Source organism: Rattus rattus, chromosome 8, assembly GCF_011064425.1.
Source record: "Rattus rattus isolate New Zealand chromosome 8, Rrattus_CSIRO_v1, whole genome shotgun sequence".
Classification (NCBI taxonomy): Eukaryota; Metazoa; Chordata; class Mammalia; order Rodentia; family Muridae; genus Rattus; species Rattus rattus.
In genome coordinates, this window is record NC_046161.1 from 99,889,774 (window position 1) to 99,908,464 (window position 18,691).

General features: G+C 54.6%; 4 protein-coding genes across 6 annotated transcripts; 2 read left to right on the plus strand and 2 right to left on the minus strand.

The window, feature by feature from the left end:
- Nucleotides 1–814: 814 nt before the first annotated feature.
- Impdh2 (inosine monophosphate dehydrogenase 2) lies at nt 815–5,435 on the plus strand. Its single transcript, XM_032910650.1, has 14 exons — nt 815–991; nt 1,393–1,441; nt 1,811–1,912; nt 1,994–2,068; nt 2,350–2,556; nt 2,874–2,961; nt 3,038–3,237; nt 3,320–3,410; nt 3,496–3,591; nt 4,504–4,647; nt 4,734–4,878; nt 4,966–5,109; nt 5,193–5,276; nt 5,362–5,435. The coding sequence occupies exons 1-14, from the start codon at nt 894–896 to the stop codon at nt 5,381–5,383; spliced, it is 1,545 nt and encodes a 514-aa protein (XP_032766541.1). The 5' UTR covers nt 815–893; the 3' UTR covers nt 5,384–5,435.
- Nucleotides 5,436–5,448: 13 nt separating this feature from the next.
- Nucleotides 5,449–7,492, minus strand: Ndufaf3 (NADH:ubiquinone oxidoreductase complex assembly factor 3). Of its 2 annotated transcripts, XM_032910652.1 has the most exons (6): nt 7,140–7,299; nt 6,727–6,874; nt 6,429–6,624; nt 6,227–6,293; nt 6,043–6,143; nt 5,449–5,965 (listed from the first exon to the last, which is right to left on the minus strand). In XM_032910652.1, exons 2-6 carry the CDS (start codon nt 6,801–6,803, stop codon nt 5,849–5,851), a joined length of 558 nt encoding a protein of 185 aa, XP_032766543.1. In that variant the 5' UTR covers nt 6,804–6,874; nt 7,140–7,299; the 3' UTR covers nt 5,449–5,848. The 2 variants fall into 2 exon arrangements, with proteins under 2 accessions (XP_032766543.1, XP_032766544.1); XM_032910653.1 differs by having other exon boundaries at nt 6,745–7,492.
- Nucleotides 7,493–9,680: 2,188 nt separating this feature from the next.
- On the plus strand, nt 9,681–12,643 carry Dalrd3 (DALR anticodon binding domain containing 3). The gene is made up of 11 exons (XM_032910649.1): nt 9,681–9,935; nt 10,013–10,308; nt 10,424–10,674; nt 10,748–11,031; nt 11,298–11,371; nt 11,468–11,529; nt 11,627–11,709; nt 11,795–11,971; nt 12,045–12,155; nt 12,251–12,319; nt 12,410–12,643. Exons 1-11 carry the CDS (start codon nt 9,771–9,773, stop codon nt 12,527–12,529), a joined length of 1,692 nt encoding a protein of 563 aa, XP_032766540.1. The 5' UTR covers nt 9,681–9,770; the 3' UTR covers nt 12,530–12,643.
- Wdr6 (WD repeat domain 6) lies at nt 12,169–18,686 on the minus strand. Of its 2 annotated transcripts, XM_032910648.1 has the most exons (7): nt 18,414–18,683; nt 14,008–16,489; nt 13,800–13,895; nt 13,600–13,716; nt 13,397–13,515; nt 13,149–13,321; nt 12,169–13,100 (listed from the first exon to the last, which is right to left on the minus strand). In XM_032910648.1, exons 1-7 carry the CDS (start codon nt 18,511–18,513, stop codon nt 12,810–12,812), a joined length of 3,378 nt encoding a protein of 1,125 aa, XP_032766539.1. In that variant the 5' UTR covers nt 18,514–18,683; the 3' UTR covers nt 12,169–12,809. The 2 variants fall into 2 exon arrangements, with proteins under 2 accessions (XP_032766539.1, XP_032766537.1); XM_032910646.1 differs by having other exon boundaries at nt 12,169–13,321; nt 18,414–18,686.
- Nucleotides 18,687–18,691: the final 5 nt, after the last annotated feature.

Below are 18,691 nucleotides of genomic sequence, written 5' to 3' on the forward strand. Positions count from 1 at the left end.
TAGAACTTGATGTCCTAGGAAGTGGTTGGCTTTTTCCTTTCTTTTCCTTTTTTTTTCTTTTGTCTGGGCTGGAGTATGGGGAAAGGGACTTGGACTGTATGGAGAAATATAGGCCCTTCCCTTCCTCAAGGAAGATGGAGCAGCTGATGAATCAACCCTCCTGCAAATCCCCACCTTTCACTCTGGACCGGCAGGCTTTACTGACCACTCGGAGCCACGATTTTTCTTTTTCTTTTCTTTTCTTTTTTTTTAATGCTCAGACATAAACTTAGCATCTTGATGGAATAAAAATGAGGGGAACTTCAATTATGATTTTTATTAAAGACAATTTCTATTACACCCTTCTTTATGACAAGTGACATAGATGTTAAAGTAAAAACTTTACCATGCTTTTTTTTTTTTTTTTTTTGGCCTAACATTGAGGCCTTAAACCTGAGGCTCCTGTGCCTGATGGAATTCTTGTAATATACACTTGTGTATCATATAAAGATACCACTCTTTCTCTTATGTATTCTTATTCTAGTTGTTTATTAAGAATGACAAGCACGTCTTTTCAACAAGCTACTGGAGAATGTGTCTTTATTTGGGGGAGGAGCTTTGCGGGGGAAGTGGAGACAAAATTGAATGGGCCTGGATCTCTGGGGGAGGGGCGCAGACAGGGCTGGGACGGATCAGCCCTCTGGCCTTGGTCCCTGTAAACGGGATAAGCACGCGTTTATCCTCCGCTAGCTCCGCCTCTACAGGGCGTGGCACCATACGCACGCCCTACGCCCCGGCGTCAGTGACGCACGCGACGTGTGACGGAGTAGTCTAGTTTATATTGGCGCGGTCCAGAAGGCAGAGGCCTCTGCGGCGCGGTCCTCGGAGGCACGCGTCCGTGTTCCTCGTTGGTCATGGCGGACTACCTGATTAGCGGAGGCACTTCTTACGTGCCAGACGACGGGCTCACCGCACAGCAGCTCTTCAACTGCGGGGACGGCCTCACCTACAAGTGCGGGTCTAGGGCACTATTGTGGGCGAGGAGAGGGGGGCCGCATGCCGGCGAGAAGGCCGGATGAGGGAGGGCTTCGCTGAAGCTCTACGGATGGGGAACAGGTCCCGGCAGTTACCTATCACCGGAGAATAACTTTGACATTGGTGGAGCAGGGGCTGGGGTGGAGCGAGTGCTCTCAATAGTCCTTAAGACTTGAGTCTTGAGACTCGGTTCTCTGGATATATAGAATTGTTACGTGTGCAGTAGCACTAATGACACCTCGGTGGCATCCAACCAGTGGCATCTTGCTTGTGCCACACGTGCTCAGCAACTCCCTCAAGAGTTTTAGGGGATGATGGGTGGAGTTGAAGTTTCTTGGTGTCACAAGACTGAGAGTCCTGCCCATTTCCCTCTTCCAGTGACTTTCTCATTCTTCCTGGATATATCGACTTCACTGCGGACCAGGTGGTGAGTATACTAAGGTAGTGGGTTTTCTGTTGTGTTTTCGAGACAGCCTACCGATGTAACTGTGGCTGCTCCGGAACTGGTTAGGTTGACCAGGCTAACACCTAATTATTAGTGTCAGACCTCTGTCTGGTTTCTGAGTGAGTACTGGTATTAGAGTAGGCAGGTCCCACTATGCTCACGCTAGGAACTGAGTTGGTAAACATCAAGGGGAGGGGTAAGATGCTGTCTGTTAACGTGAACTCCTGCACCAGACGGGCTTGGGTGCATGGGGTAGTCTCAGTGGAATGGTCTTCCCGGAGATCATGCGGATCACCCAGGGCTCCTGTTATGGACGCTGTATTTTCTTTTGCTGGTCCTTTATCTCCTCAGGACTTGACCTCTGCTCTAACCAAGAAGATTACTCTGAAGACCCCCTTGGTTTCCTCACCTATGGACACTGTCACGGAGGCTGGAATGGCCATCGCAATGGCGGTGAGGCTTGTGGGCCATGGGTGCCGTCTTATAACCAAAGATTACACCTCTTAGTTTATCACTTGTGTGTGTCTCTTGTAGCTTACAGGAGGCATTGGCTTCATCCACCACAACTGCACACCTGAATTCCAGGCCAATGAAGTTCGGAAAGTGAAGGTTAGAAGGGCAAAAATCATGGCCAAGAGTTCCTAGGAATTACAGGCGTGGGGTGGGAGTGGAGGGTTTGTTTTGCTAATCGTCCTTTCCTCGTGCTGTGAGGTTCAGTAAAGGAAGACCTAGACCCCATGTCGTAAGCTGGTGCACAGTGCTTCCAGAGCACCTCTGTCCTTGTTTGAGGGTTTGATTTGGTTCTGTGGCTCTGCTGTACAGGACAGTTAGGCATGGGCCTGATGACAGTGATTTCAAAGATGCAGTGACCTTCTCACCATACCTTCCAGAAATATGAACAGGGATTCATCACTGACCCTGTGGTCCTTAGCCCCAAGGATCGTGTGCGCGATGTTTTTGAGGCCAAAGCCAGGCATGGCTTCTGTGGTATCCCCATCACAGATACCGGCCGGATGGGGAGCCGATTGGTGGGCATCATCTCCTCGAGGGACATTGACTTCCTCAAGGAGGAAGAGCATGATCGCTTCTTGGAAGAGGTAGGTGCTGCTGCCTGAGGAGAAACCAAGGTCTAAACTACTTCATTGCAGTTTCTGCATCCCTTTCCCTGCAGGGACTCTGGTGACTAAATGTCGGCTAACATTTGTGCTTCCTTTTCTTCCCTGTGCTCTTCTGTGGTCCTTCTCTAGATAGGTCGTTCCCTATCCTGTGATCTTCAGAACAGCTACTGAGTGCCTGTCAGGAGGGGTGGTTTGGGTCTATGTATGTGATCATGGTGGCCTTTGATAGTTTAGTATGGCTGTGGGCAGGGGGGGATCCTGGTCTTAACTGGTCTTTGCCTCATGACTAACCCTAGATCATGACTAAGAGAGAAGATTTAGTGGTAGCCCCTGCCGGCGTCACTCTAAAAGAAGCAAATGAAATTCTGCAGCGCAGTAAAAAGGGTGAGTCCTAACCTAAGGGTGGGCAGGGGCTCGGAACGTATATTCAGGACCCTGACTCATGTCCTGCTGTCTTCAGGAAAGTTGCCCATTGTGAATGAGAGTGATGAGCTGGTAGCCATCATCGCCCGGACAGACCTCAAGAAGAATCGTGACTACCCACTGGCTTCCAAAGATGCCAAAAAGCAACTACTGTGTGGGGCAGCCATTGGCACCCATGAGGATGACAAGTATCGGCTGGACTTACTGGCCCTTGCTGGTGTGGATGTGGTAGTTTTGGTAAGCTCCAGTAGAGGTGGGGTGGCTCTCTACAGGTGCTTTGCGGTATCATGGTGTATCTAGAACTTCCTTTCTGTTCTAGGACTCTTCCCAGGGAAACTCCATTTTCCAAATCAATATGATCAAGTACATCAAGGAAAAATACCCCAATCTCCAGGTCATCGGAGGCAATGGTAAGAGAGGACAGGACTAAGTGGGCGATGGACGCACGCTTTCCTCCCACCCGGACCCTCATTTCGCCCTTCTGTTTCACTGTAGTAGTCACTGCTGCTCAAGCCAAGAACCTCATCGACGCAGGTGTGGACGCTCTGCGAGTCGGCATGGGAAGTGGTTCCATCTGCATCACCCAGGAAGGTAAAATTATGCTCTGACTGGGGCCGGCGGCTCTTAGGGGAACTACACTTGAGTCCTCCAACATGGGCAACTCTAGGGCCAAACCGGCCTCTTGGATGGGTGACATGGCTGGAAGCAAGACAAGTTCTTGTCATCACCTGCCACTCCCTGCCTAGCCTGGCCTCCTTGCTCCTGCTCTGTGCCCTCTCTAAACTCTGGTCTGTTTGTTTTATTTAGCGGCTCCCAAGATCCCACCAGACATAAAGTCCCACAGCCCCAAATGCCCTTCTACTGTCTCGGGCTGCTATAGTAAGTCCGGCCCGGCCCACTGGCCCGGCCCAGCTGCCCACTGCCCGGCTGCTTGGTTGACTGTAGCTGTAGCTCCCAGGGTTTGTGGTGCTGTTGGGTGGGCAGGGCAAACAGATGTACAGACCATGGTTTGGGGGCTGCTTGAGATCACAGCTCCTTCCTAGGGTGCTCTTGGAGCAGGACCTCCTTCCTGAGGCAGGCCCTGCTCTGTCCACATACTCTCCAGTAGGCATGGCTCAACCACCACTATTTGAACTTGTTCTCTTCTCTGTTACTCCTGCCCTGATCTTGCCTGAGCTGTTCACTATGCAGGAAAGGCAAGGCCTTGACTTGGCGTCTCTAGATACTAACTGCACGGTGACTCTAGCCCCATCTGATACCAGCTGGGCGGGGCTTCCCGGCTGCTATAAGCTGCATGTGCCTGAGGCTGCTCTGGGCCCTGCACACATGCACGAGCACAGACAGAGGTGAGAGCAGAACAGTGTGTACTGTTTAAGGCAGATGGGTAGTAGTCATCCCAAACACATCTCTTCATCAGCTATCACTCGGTGTAGGTCTTTCAGAGTCCTGTGAGTGGCCCCTTGTATCCCCATCCCATCTGTCTGTCCCTCCATCTCTCGACAGTGTTGGCCTGTGGGCGGCCCCAAGCAACAGCAGTGTACAAGGTCTCTGAGTATGCCCGTCGCTTCGGTGTCCCTGTTATTGCTGATGGAGGAATCCAGAATGTGGGTCATATTGCCAAAGCTTTGGCTCTTGGGGCCTCTACAGGTGAGACCTAGTAATCTTGGGGCCTGGTGGGGTCCCCTTTCATGCACTTCTCAGATTCTGCCCCTAGCTTACTTGTCTGTCCACAGTCATGATGGGCTCCCTCTTGGCTGCCACCACTGAGGCCCCTGGTGAGTACTTCTTCTCCGATGGGATCCGGCTGAAGAAGTATCGTGGTATGGGCTCTCTTGATGCCATGGACAAACACCTCAGCAGCCAGAACCGATATTTCAGGTAGGACAGGCAGACAAGTCAACCCACCACATCCTGCATTGGTCTCACTCCTCGGCAGTTTTGTTCATGTCCTGCCTCTTCCAACAGTGAAGCTGACAAGATCAAAGTGGCCCAAGGAGTTTCAGGGGCAGTGCAGGACAAAGGGTCTATCCACAAATTTGTCCCTTATTTGATTGCTGGCATCCAGCATTCCTGTCAGGACATTGGTGCCAAGAGCTTGACCCAAGTCAGGTGAGCTTGGGTAGCTGGGACTTCAGTAGAGGGAGTGGTGCCCGGTCAGCTACTGTCTGCACCTAATGCCTGCTGCTTTTCAGAGCCATGATGTACTCGGGGGAACTTAAATTTGAGAAGAGAACGTCCTCAGCTCAGGTGGAAGGTGGCGTTCACGGCCTCCATTCGTAAGTAGCCCAGTGCTTGGGTGGAAGCCTCTGCCTACCTGAGACATCTTCCTTCCTCCTAAACTCAGCTGCCTTCTCCCTACAGGTATGAGAAACGGCTCTTCTGAAAACAGGTCCAGTATATGCCTTGAATTTTTCAATAAAAGTTTGAAAAAACAAGTGGCAACTGATCTTTGAATTCTTTTCGTTCTCACCACCATCACACATGTTCAGAGTACGATCTCGTTTGTGACAGCCTTGGGCCATGCCATGTGTAGTTCAGACCTTAGTTCTACTTCTAAAGAAGTCAGAAAAGCTACTGGGGTCTCCTCAAATCTGTACATGAGCAAAGTAGATAGTGAACACTGCATCCTGGTTTTTATGGGTTCAGGGAATCCCTACATTGTCTGAGTGAAAACAACCCTTACTTCCCCTCTTCCCCAGTCACCAGCCAAACCCAGCAACACAACATATAAGAAGAGCATAAATTATTATCCTGGGTGAGCATGACAGCTAGGTGTGCCAAAAGGGGAAGTAGGGAAGGCACGGGGAGACCACGCAGCACAGTGCCCTCCTTGACTGTTCCGGATGGTTCATTCTGTGGTTTGACCGGAAGACGCAAGTGCAGTCTCTCCAGGAGGGGGGATGAGGACAGCTCCTGTCACTCGACCTTCGTGGCATAGGAAGTTGAAGGTGGCACAGGCGTTGGGCTGCAATGACAACAGAATTAGCATGCCTGGGCTGAGTAGGCCTCAACTAGGTAGAGTTTTCATGTCCAAAGACCTACCGTGTCCTGTATCTCCACCGCAATTCCCCGCTGCCTCATGGCCTGCAGGACTTGAGAGTGCAGCCGCTCAGTCTTGTTTCCGGTGCCCACCACAACAATCTCTAAGGAAGGTGTAGGCAACCAAATGTTGAAGGTCTGATACAGAAGGTACCACCTGGGACCCAGTGCTCCCTCTGCCCCATACCTATCCTAGGTTCCAGCATCCAGAAAATCGAGAAGCTCTCTTCAGTGATATCCTGATGAGATCCCACCTGTATGGAAGCAGGGGCCATTCAACACGTCAAATCTATACACGCTTTACTCAGCGGCACAATAAAGCTAAATTTGCTAAGAGGGAGTGGCTTTTGGCACTACGTATAAATTGCAATTTATAGGGGAAGGCTCACGTTCCACTGGACCACGGTCCGTGGGAGCAGCGCACAAGGTCCAAACACGCGGTTTCCGTTGATAGTGAAACCTCTGCTATTGTAGCTGTCGATGTATACGGCCTGAGGGAACTCGTTTTGCAGCAAAGAGATGCGCGTCCGCTGGTATAACTCATCGTCCGCCGGAGAGAGCCGGTGTCCCCGACTCGGGCTCCTCCTGCGGAGGTCTAAAGTCAGGAGCTCATGGCCAGGCCGTACTACTGTGCGGGACTGAAAGGTCGGAGGCCACGTGGTCAGAGGCTGGACAAGGGATGCTTACCACAGCCGATCGACGTACCGACCGAGCGGCGCAGGTCGCGTTCGGTAAAGGCAGCGAAATCCTAGAGCAGTGGCCATAGCTGCAACGGCGCGTAATGACCCGGTCTCAGGGGCAGAGTTGTCTGTCTCAAAGCTGCCACAGCGCCCCCCTGCGTCCCGGAGGGCACCGCGCACCTTGGCTGTCGCAGTGGGCCAGAACAGAGCAGAGCCTCTGTCCCCTGGTGCGGTTCTTGTGTCAGCACCTGTCGCCCACCCCGCCCCAGGACTCCTGCGACAGTCCCTAAGGAGGAGGGGGGAAAACACCTGCTAGTACGGGTGCCCTCAGGGTATTGTTTAGGCCACCGCCACGGCCTGTTCCTCGGATTCTCAGCCATTATTCGGGCTCCCAGGGACCAGGGCGGGGCAGCTGCGCACCTGGTCCTGTTATGAACACCTGGCCAGGGTGTGGTGCCAGCCTCCAGGCCCTTAATCCCAGGCTTTGGAGAGCCGGGCTCTGAGGGCGGGGCGGATGGCTAAGGTTTCCCTAGCTAGTCTCGAAATCGCTGCTTTCCCCAACCGTCACCCTCGCGACCGTTGGCGATGGCGCAGCGCTCCATGAGAGGCGTGGCCGAGAGTGGATTGGTTTCCCGGCAGCGCGAGGGGGTGTGGCCAGATGGTTTCTCCTTAAAATGGCTTCAAGTCTGGGGACAGCTAGAGCCAGCGGAAGGGCACGCCGTGGCAGTGCTGGAGTAGCTGTTCGGGTGGAACTGACTGGGCCAAACCGGACCAGACGTGAAGTAGACAGCGCCTGGAGCACCACCCGGTCCTCGCGCGCTCTGCGTACGCGTACCGAGAGTCTCCCTCCCCCTATCTTGAGCTGAGTCTAGGGCCTACTGGCGCATGAGTCCTTGGCGTCCCGCGGCATGGGCATCTCTGCGCACCGGCTCTGTCCTGGCCTCAGAGGAACTTTGTCGCGTTCTCTATCCGCTGGACTAGACGGGTGGGATGCTCAACACTATTGGGGCTCGGTTGTGGGGTTCTTGCAGGGCCGGTTGCAATGGGTTTGGGGGAGGCTGTCCTGCCGCTGCTATGTGGGCCAGTTTGGCCCCTGGCACTTCGTAAGCTGGCAGCGTCACCGGACAAAGGGTCCTAAGCTTTGGGGTGTCCCAGAAGTGGGCACATGGGTTTACTTCCTCTCGAGTCCCACGGGATCGCTTTCCCTCTTGACGGATTCCGAGCCTGCCCGGTACAAGTGGCTCCTGCCTGGGACTCACAGGGCTAATCCTGCCCTTCTGATCTAATCCGGATCAGGACCTCGTCCGGGGGGATGCCCCCACCTTCTATTGTTCTGGGGCCCAGGTGAGCGTCTCATGGTCACTAGACTGGTTTAAAACACCTACTCCTAGTCAGCCCACTGGGAAGGGATGGGCGGGTTCCGGTTTGGCCTCTGGGCGAGTGACCTGGGGAGCAAGAGCCCTCCTCCAATGGCTGGACAGCGGGCAACGGAATCCCAAAAGCAGCTGTTGTCTCCAGAGCATTCCAGCTGCACTTGGATTTCGTTCCCTGCTCTCCTGCCTGAGCAGCGCCCTGGCCCAGATAAGGTGGTCTCTATCCTCAGAAACACTACTGGGCCATTCTGATCTCCATCTCTCAGGTGCACCCCCAGGCTGATGGTGACAGGCAGAGACGACGAAAAGAGCTCAGGCTGATGGCCCTCTCTGGAATCCCTGGAGAATTCTGACGAGGGAGGTCCTGGGTCCTCTCTGTAGGGCCGCAATGGCGGTGAGTCCCACAGGGCCGCCCAGCCCGCAGCTCGCTAAAGATAGCTCTTCACTTCCTGGGGAAAAACCACCCCAACCGTCTTCATGGAGGGAGAGTAGCAAAAATCACCAACTTTGCCAGTGCGTCCCAGCCCTGGTAGCAACTGAACCCACAGCATGGAAAGTGCTTTGGAATGACACGATCACTCCCGTTGAGTGGGCACCCAAGAAGCCATCGGGAATATCGTGTCCTCCCAGTGCTCTTTCGGCACCTCCCAAACAGGGCCTCATAGCCCTGGCCTGGCCGAACTTTTCCTATCTCTAGATTTCACTCCTCTCCAGAGCAAAGTTCACCAGTTGGATTCATTCATTACTGGGGGAAGTGAAGTTTTACGTTCCTCTGAAACGAAAGCATTTGGACAGACAAAAGCTTTCCTGCCACATGCTCCACCTGAGATCTGCTTATTTGAGTCTTCTTTTTTTTCACATTTCATTGTCTTAAACTGGCCAGTTGCCTAAAGACCCAGCCGGCAACACCAGTTTAAAGGAAAACCATTAAAGGCCAGTAGTTCTGGAAATTATGATGACTCTTAATTCCTCAGGCATCAAGATGGGCAATTCTATCAGATAGGGCTTTTACTGAGAATAAAGACATCCCATACCGCACCCGAGGAAAGACGTGCCAATAATATGAAAGAACTCAAATTTTGTTTCTTTACTTTTTCAAGTAGGCGGTAAAGGGTCTTTAAGGAGTGGTGGCGCACGCCTTTGATCCCAGCCAGCATTCAGGAGGTAGAGGCAAGTGGCTCTCTGAGTTCAAGATCATGCTGGTCTACAAAGTTGAGTTCAAGGACAGGCATGGCTACACAGAAAAACCCTGTCTCGAAAAACAAAAAAGGTGTCATTAATGGTAAAGCTTTCTTCCTTAGACATTTCGTCTAGTGCGTCTGACCTTTAGTTTGTTTAAATGGTGCGGAAAAAAAGCACAAAGACGTGAAACTTTGGTGGCAATGTACTAGTCTTGACTGGTAACAAAGATCCGTTACCAAATTTATAATTCGGGGTGACGATTAAAAAGTAAAAGGAAAAAAGGACCCTCAGATTTGGGGGCTAGGGCTCACGAATACAGGAAAGGCCATCGGGAGGGAGAGCTAGAGGCGTGGGTAGAATGTAAGCTCACTTAGCATGCTAGAGCGCGCAGGTCCACTGGGGAGAGTCCACTGCCGGATCCCCGCCCCCGCCAAGCGAACCTCCCGGAAGCTCTAAGGATAACTTACTTCCTGTTCCACTTACTCTTCCGGTCGCCATGGCGACCGGGCGCCTTGGGGTTGGGGAGACGCTGCAGGCCCTTAACGCCGCTGTAGGGCCTGGTAGCCCGGTGTGGTTTAAGGAAACGCATGCCCGACACCTTCGTGTCCGAGACTTCTTGGCACCACGAAGCGCGCTACAGGCGCGCTTCAGGGACGGGCAGGTGGGTGCGCGCCGGTCGGGCATGTCTAGCCGGAAACACGGAACTACGGTCCACTTTACCCACACATCTGCCTGCAGGTGCCAGAGTGCGTGTTCCGGGCGGTCTCCTGCCTGCAGGGTCCGGGAGTGGCCCCTGTTCTGCGTTGCGCGCCCACACCCGCGGGCTTATCGCTCCAACTACAGCGGCCCGCAGTCTTCGAACATGTACTCGGTGCCCTGGCCTCCTATGCTACTCCTGCCAAACCCGCCTCACCAGGCCCGCGCGTTATCCTACACTGCCCGGCACTGCGCTGTAATCCAGATACGCTCCGATTGAGCCAGCTGCGTGCTGTGCTAGTGGCCGATCACCTAGTACGGGTGCTGCGCGCTCACGGGTGAGTGTTCGAGGCTATAATGGCAAAAGACTGAACCTTTGGGGACAGAAAAGGGGGGGAGTCATGGTTATCTAAGCCTGGTTCGCAGGCCGAGACAGCCTCCCTTGCTTTGCAGGGTACGTGTGTGCACAGTGCCCCCGGTGCGGGACCCACACATGTCAACTTTCCTCCAGAAACTTCGAGTGGAATGGCCCTCTGCCTCAAAGAACACCTCGACCGAAACACTGAGGACCTGTGTTCTTGCAAAGTTTAATGTTTCTAAGGAGGAGACACTGCCCCCTGGCGTCCTAGGCCGACTGTGTCTGAAGGAACTGGTAGAACAGAGACATGCTGCTGGCTATGACCCCAGCATAGATCACTGTTTGGGTAAGACAAAAGCCAGGACATGGGTGGGCTGGTCTCTCTGCACTGCCAAGCACTTCAGCTCTGTTTTCTGTAGTGACTGAAGATCTGCTCTCTGTGCTGTCTGAGCTGCAGGAGGCTGTGCGCCATTGGCCAGAGGATGGCCACCCCACTCCGGTTAGTGGCTCAGTTGTGACCTCTGCCCAAACTGGTTTTGCACATCTGTATAGTAACTGTCCTATCTCTGTTCAGGTTGGGGGTCCAGATGCTGGTGTAGATGACTGTATGGTGTTACATGTGGTGAGCTGTGAAGAGGCATTCCAGCAACAAAAGCTGGATCTGCTTTGGCAGAAGGTGGATGACCAGGCTCCTCACAGGCAGGTTGGTTACCAAAGGTAAACCACCTCCCAGCTCAGACGGCCCTTGAAACCCAAAACGCCTGACGTGTCCTTAGGGGCCCCCACGGCAGTTGCAAGTGTCCTGTGACTACACAGTTTTAAGAGAAAGTGTGACTGTGTCTTGAGGTACTAAGTAAGGCTGGTGGGTTACAGATTGGGAAAATCAAGGTAGAGAAGCAACTGATGATGTAGTTCCGTGGAGGCAGGAGGACAGTGCCCACTGGGCTGAGCCCTTCCAATCTTTCACAGAAGCACCTGGTGTGTGGCCCAGTGAAAGTAGCTGGTGTGCCTGGCACCCAGATGACCGCCCCCGAGTACCACAGGTGAGTTTGGAAGGGGTGCCCTCCACAGCCAGGACAGCGGAGAGGTAGGTCCAGCCTTCACTGGGACCTTGCTTACTGGTTTGCTTGCTTTTCTAGGCTCCGACATGCTCAGGTGTGCAAGGCCTCAGCCCAGAAGCATGGTGGAGACTTGGCACAAGGTATACCTAGGAGAACCGGCTTGTGCCCTGAAGTAGTAGGCCGTGAACACCTCTACCCTGTGTTGTCTTCACTGACTGGCCTGTTTCTCTCACCCAGACCCGGCCTGGACCGAGACATTTGATATTCTGTCCGTGGCCACCATTAAATTTGAGATGCTAAGCACAGCTCCACAGGGCCAGGTAAGCCTAGGGTGCCCCCAGCACTAAGGCTGAGGAGGCATTGTACAGAGCCAGTGCCCTCTGCAGCTACATTCCCATTCCCCAGCTCCTCCTAGCCCACAGCACCATCTCCACAAAGGGCACGAAGAGTGGGACGTTTGTCATGTATAACTGTGCCCGCCTTGCCACGCTCTTCGAGGGTTACAAACACGGAATGGAACAAGGTCTGTATCCCACTTTCCCGCTCGTGAGCAGTCTGGATTTCTCATTACTCCATGATGAGGTGAGTGTTACTCGATGAACGGCCACAAGCAGAAGGCTTGGGCTGGTCTTCCGAGCACTCTTGTCTCCCACAGGGTGAGTGGCTGCTGCTTTTCAACAGTGTCCTTCCCTTCCTGGACCTCCTGAGCCAGACTGTGAGCCTGGCTAGCACCCCAGGGCTCCACATCCCTGTTCGCACGGAGATGGTGAGGCACAGAAGACACTACACACACTATTCTTTATTCTGGGTTGTGACACAAGAAAAAAGACAACAGCTCAATGATTCAACCTCTGTCTCTAGGTGTGCAAGTTCCTGGTGCAGCTCAGCATGGATTTCAGCTCATACTATAACCGCGTACACATTCTAGGGGTGAGCATACAGCAAGGGAGGGTCTGTGGGAAATGTGGACAAGGGCTCGGGCTCGGGAAATGAGGATGGGCCTGGTTGCTTTTCTTTCAGGAACCTCGGCCACACCTCTTTGGTCAGATGTTTGCTCGCCTACAGCTTTTGAGGGCAGTACGTGAGGTGTTCCACACAGGCTTGGCCATGCTGGGCCTCCCTCCGCTGAGCCACATCTAAGGGCCCAATAGCTGGGAATGTTTATAAAAGCATCAACTGGGAAAACAACAAGACCTCACAGAAACCTCACAGATGTTGGGCACTTAAAGTCAGAATAAATACAGTTTCATCCTATTGTGAAGAGTGAGGCATATTCTTGGTCCACCTATGCAACACCCTACAGGAACCCATGGTACTGCCTCACCTCCTCAGAGCACATAGAGCATGACACAGACAGCTGATCCCTGCTCCGCGGTCTGTAGTCAAGCCCCAGGCTCAGTCCTCCAACCACTGGGGTAACTCAGTCATACCAGTTGTAAACCTCGAGTCCCTGACCCGCGAGAGCACAGCGGTGGCCAAACTCAGGGTTCACAGGCCAGCAGTCCATGTCCGCCACATCTGGCACGTGGTACACCGTGCTGTTCATGAAGGTGGGCTCACCATTTCCCAGACGCCAGAAGGTCAGCCGTTGGTCTATGGAGGCTGAGACCATCAGTTTGGGACTTAGGATCTTGATGCCTGTCACATGGGCAGCGTGTGCACAGGGGACAGAGTATTCATCTAGGACACATAACTGGGGCACCAACTCAGCCTCCCCACCAGCCTCCCCACCAGCCTCCCCACCAGCCTCCCCACCAGCCTCCCCATCAGCCTCTTCCAGCTCCGGCATCTTCACGGCAAGCGTGAAGACATGCAGGGACCCGTCCTCACTGCCACTGGCCACAAGATGATGGCCCTCAGGAGTAGGCAGAGTGTGCAGGCTGTTGACACCACAGCTATGGGCCTGGACGGTCACGCAGGGGGTGCCCATCTCTGGAGGAAGAGAGTGGCTGTTAGACTCCTGCTTTCATCTTGTGGAGAGGTGGTGAGGGGTGTCATGGTACTTACGGTAGGGAAGCCCAGGGTGTGCTGGAGGCTCCAGGGTAGTAGAGCCTCGGTCCAGTGCCGTGGTGAGATCCCAGAAGGCTATGCTGCCATCTGTAGCTGCACTGCACAGGATCAGCCTCCTGGAAGCCAGGAGAGGGCAGCCAGATCAGCAAAAAGGACAGAAACAGGAGCCCTCCCCCGAGCCATAGCGCACTGCCTCTCACCGACGCTGGTTAGGAGCCTCGTGTGTGAACGAATGGACTTTGAGGACACACCGCTTATGGTGGAAAGTCTCAGCAAGGAGATGCAGAATTCGCCCAGAGTCCTGCAAGAGAAAAAGCCTGGGGCGAGGAGGAGGGATGGTGCATCAGAGCCCATGCTGCAGAGCCCACACCCTTTGTCTCCAGCCGCCCTGTGTGCTCACCTCACTGCCCCGTCACTACAGGCTGCAGCCACAAGGGGGCCGGGGCCAAGGCCAGGCCTATCGGAGTCGAGCTCACAAATGGCAAGAGACATGTACCTGCAGGGGGAGGGAGCACGGCTGTCAGGGGGAGCCCGCATGCACACCAGAGAGGACTGGAGCGTCCCTGTAACGGTCCCACGCCACACCCACGGCAGGGAGGCCACAGTACCTGGTCTCAGGGTCCACCTTGATCATCCGGTGCCGGTTGCGCTGCCGGTCCCAGTACTCATCTAGCCGGTGGGATGAAAGGTGCATGATGTGGCAGGCAAGGCGGCTTGGGGTGCTGGCATCCGGAGTGATCATGAGGCTGAAGCAATGCATCTCGGCTCGACCCCCGGCAGACACTACCTGAGCCGTGAGCCCTGGGTGAGAATCCTGTGGGCCACCTGGGGTGCCAACACCCCACACTGCCAGGGCTCGCACGGAGGAGATATGGTTACAGACAGCAGTGAGGGCGTGGGCTGAGCCTGTAGTGGTGGGAAGTGCTAGGACACAGACAGTAGTGTCCTCACTGCCTGTTATCACGATGTCAATCAGACCAGGCCCCTCACTGCCAGGCTCCAGGGAGTCAGGTTGCTCCAAGTTGGGTACCTCAAATTCAGGGCCCAGGGTAACAGTGCCCACACGCTTTACACATGTGATTTCCCGGCCATGCAGACTCTCCCGGAGAATCACGTTTGGCCTGATGCAGCCTCCTAGAGCCCGATAGAGCATGACATCACCATCCTTAAGGTAGGCAAAGGCCATGGCTGCTTCAGTATCAGAAAAGGCCCAGGAGCGGTGCCCTCCACCGCAGTTGACGATGTGCAGCTTCTCATGGGACCGGGGGCTCCACACTACAAACTCGTTGGCATGGAAACCCAAGATGACCATACTTCCATCGGGCACCATCCGAAGCCCAGCTATCCAGTTCATGCCTCGGCAGGCTTTCTGCCTTAGGACTGGCTGGAGGCGGCCACCATGAACAAAGAGCTGGAAGTAGGAGCCATCACGCCCTGTGCTGTATACGTAGCCACCGTGGCAGGTAACTGAGGTCACACCCTGTTTCCCATGCAGGGAATGCAGTGTAGAGACCGGGCCTAATCCTGTCACGACGCTCTCAGACCCACCGCTGCTGCTACCGTCTTGGGGTGCCTCAGCTGCCGTGATAGCCTTGGGTCCCACCCCGGGTTTTTTGAACAGACATGGTCTGGCAGGAAATAGCAGCACAGAGCCACGGCGGTCCCCACAGACAAGGAAGTCACCCGGGGGTAGGAACTCACTACACGTGTGCCATCTCTGCTTGCTTGGGGGAAGTAGATACCGGCACCGTTCCTTGACAAAGATAGCTTTGCCAGTGGGTGCAGCCGAGATCTCCAAGCAAGCTACTACCCCACCAGGGCCCGAGGCCAACAGCAGAAGCTCTTCATACCCACGAAGGGCCCAGCTCAGGCTGTGCACCTTCCCCTGGAACAGGTTCTGGTCAACAGCAGCAGTGGGGGTGTTGATGGGAACGACCTTGACGAGACCCTCCCCATTGGCCAAAGCACAGAGTCCAAAGCCCTCAGGGCCGGGAGCCGCCTCCAGCAGGCAGTAAGACTGAAATCGATTGTCCTCCAACAGCTGCTCCCAACACTTGACCTCAAGGTCATAGAGGTACAGGCCCCCCACATCAGTCACTGCCAGCACTCGCCAAGAACCAGCCAGAGTCACAGCCTTGAGGGCACCTGGCCGGCTAGGGGATTTGAAGCTCAGAGATGAGACGCCCAGGCCTGGGTAGCCTCGGCCTACCAGGTGCCAGAGCCGAATGCCTGAGTCGTCTCCCCCAGTGATCACCCAGGTTTGCCTCTCATGCGCAGCTATAGCCCGGATCCCGCGGCCCTGGTGGCCGCGAAAGGCCTGAAGGATCTCACCTTCGTGGCTCCAGACCAAGCAGACACAGTCCTCTCCGGCACTGATAAGATAGTTCTCTAAGAGCTTCACCTGCCACACACGGGCACTATGCCCAAAGCAGTGGCCAATATTCTGAACCCGACCCCCAGGCACCCGGAGGTCGCCCACTTTCCAGATACGAACGCTTCGATCCTCCGAGGCAGTTGCCAGCAGGCCCTTGCTTTCCAGGTACGACATGCTAAAGATGACACCCACGTGTCCACTAACCCGCCGGTCAGGTGCCACAGGTTTGTTGTCTGGTAAAGCAGTTGCTGGATACCACACCAGGAGCTCGTTGGAAACGGCGCCTGCCACTATGGTCAGTTCCTTCCAGGTGTCTCCGATCAGGCAGGCAGAGGAGAGGGTGCACCTGTCTGTGCAGGGGACATCCTGCAGCATGCACCCTATCACTGGGTCATAGAGCACCACTGAGTTGTGGCCCAAGGCCAGGGCTATGTTACCCTCAAGCCAGCGCGCATCCCAGATCCAGTCGGACATGTTCCACAGGCCAGAGCGCCAGAGCTCTCGGAGATGGCTTTGACCCCAGCTTATTTTCACAACTCTGAGGCCCTTGCTCCCAAACACAGCTATCATGGCCTCAGAGTCCAGGTCTCCTTTGGGCTCTGGTCGCACTCGGAACCCATGGATGAGATAGTGACCAAGCAGGTTCTGGACTCGTTTCACCATCCGGAGATGCCCACCAAAGTCCAAGTTGTACACCAGTAAATCAGGCCCCTCACCTAGACAGAGGTAAAGAGCCACATCAGGACCCCGCAGCTAACTCTGGGACCCATGAGATGAGCTGGCTACTTCTTAGCAGATCGGTTCAGAATAGACCAGCACACAGAATTCTATTAAAACCTTTGCGGCTTCAGCTGGGCCTCTATTCAAATGCCCACGCCCCTCAGTCACTTACTTGTGTGGTAAGGCTCTCTTAGGGAGCACAGATTGGCCCTGAATTCAAGATCCTCTTGCCTTAGCCTCATGTCTGCTGAGACTGTAGCCTTCACGCCTGGCTATCCATCACCCTTAATGCACAGTCACGGATTTCCTCTGGTGCACATCCTACACTTCAGATGGGAGCCCCTTCGTCTGCTCTAGTCCGAATTCTCAGTTTCATCCTCCTCTACACGCATCTTCCTGATTCTGCCTTTCTGAGGGAAAAGGCTGTGCCAGACCTTTCCACTGTTCAGCCTATCGTCAGAGTAATCCCTGTACCTAGTCAGAGGTGATGGTGCGTGTGTGTGTGTGTGTGTGTGTGTGTGTGTGTGTGTGTGTGTGTGTGTGTGTAGGCAGAAGCAGCCCACACTCTGCAGGCAGGGGTGAGGCTTGCGTTATGGCCCCACCACTGGACAGCTGTGACACCATCCCTTGTATCACGAAACTGAGGCTTAGAAGCAACAACAAAGAACCCTTGGGAGGACGGAGGAGGTGCGGCTATTACGAACCTAGACAGCATTTAACACAGCAGAAACAAAGCTAAGGTCTTCCGAGTTACACACATTCCTAGCTTGTGCTTAGAGGGGCTTGTCCAGGGCCTTCCTACTGTACAAATTCATATACTTCCTGGGCAATCCCTTACACCCCATAAATGTGTGTAGAACCCCCACAGACCCAGATGAACACACGTTTTCCAGAGCGGGACTCTCAGCTCCCTTTTGGTCCTCTTGCAGCCGCTTCCCACGATCTCCTCCTCCACAGACTTTTCAGGGCTCCTCATCCCAGTAAACATTACCAGCCTCGTCCATTCCCATTCCCAGCCCTTCCCCTCCCCCAACCCGAACCCAGAGAGCTCAACACTACTCCTCTTTTAATGCTGCACATCGTCTCTTCAGATCTCCAGATTTCATTTCCTGAAGATGGCTGGTCCCACCTCACTGGAGCAACCCAGTATTTGCGTGCGCATCGTACACCCCTCCCCCCTTATCCATCTAGAGTATACCCTCGCCACAAGACAAACATACAACCCTGCTGGGGCTAATAATGGCTGACCCAAGACCTAACTGTCAGTGCCATGGGCCCTTATAAAACCCAACGCCACCATTACCAATGACTTCTTCAGGCCTTACTGCTTCCAGAACACTTGGCACCTCAGATCTCTCTCAGGCCTTTATAACCAGACACTGGGGCATGTGATTACTAACCCAGTTGGCTCAGAACCCCAACCATCTCAAGAGGAACCTCAGCCCCGGTCTCTCTGGATACTGCTCTACTCAGAAAGCAATTTTTTGGCCCCCTCATCTTTGGGGGAGGAGCTTCACCCTCCTCAGAAGCCACACTCCTGCCACACCCCCTGAGGCTGCCCTTTTTTTTTTTCCTCCCCAGGGGTTTTGATTATCTGAATTCACCTACGGGTGCAACGCCCCTCCCCCAATATGGAACGACTGCGTCCCCCAAACCTCCCCGCGTCTCTGCCCACCCTTTCCACGCTGGCTGCAATTTATGAAGAGCTGCCACTGCTACGACAGACTTTTGTCTCCCGAGCCCCGCCCTCCTCCCTCTGGCTTGTCTTTCCCGCCACCTCCGAACCTGCCTTATCCCACTGCCAGTCCCCAGCCCGCTGCCCATCCTCCTCCCTAGGGCATCCCTTTGTCCGGTGCGACCACCCCAGGGGAGAGGCTAGTTCTTCTCCCGCTAGCACGATCAGAGCCGACCAAGCCTCACCCGCCAGCAGCCTGTCCCCAACGCACTCCAGACCCGTGACCGGGAGGAGTATGAGCTCGGAGGTCGCCCGCGGCCAGACATAGTCCCCGAAAGCGTCCATGACGTTCCTTAAGCTGCTGTAGCTGCCTCGGACAAGAAGAGAGCTGCGTTCTCGCGAGAACCAGCAATCTGGAGAGCCGTGCTGCAGAGCTCCGGAGCCTTAGCTACAGGTAGCAAAGCCCTGGCGCTCGGCTGGGGACGTCCAATGACGACCCTGTGCCCGACGCGATCCCGCTCCT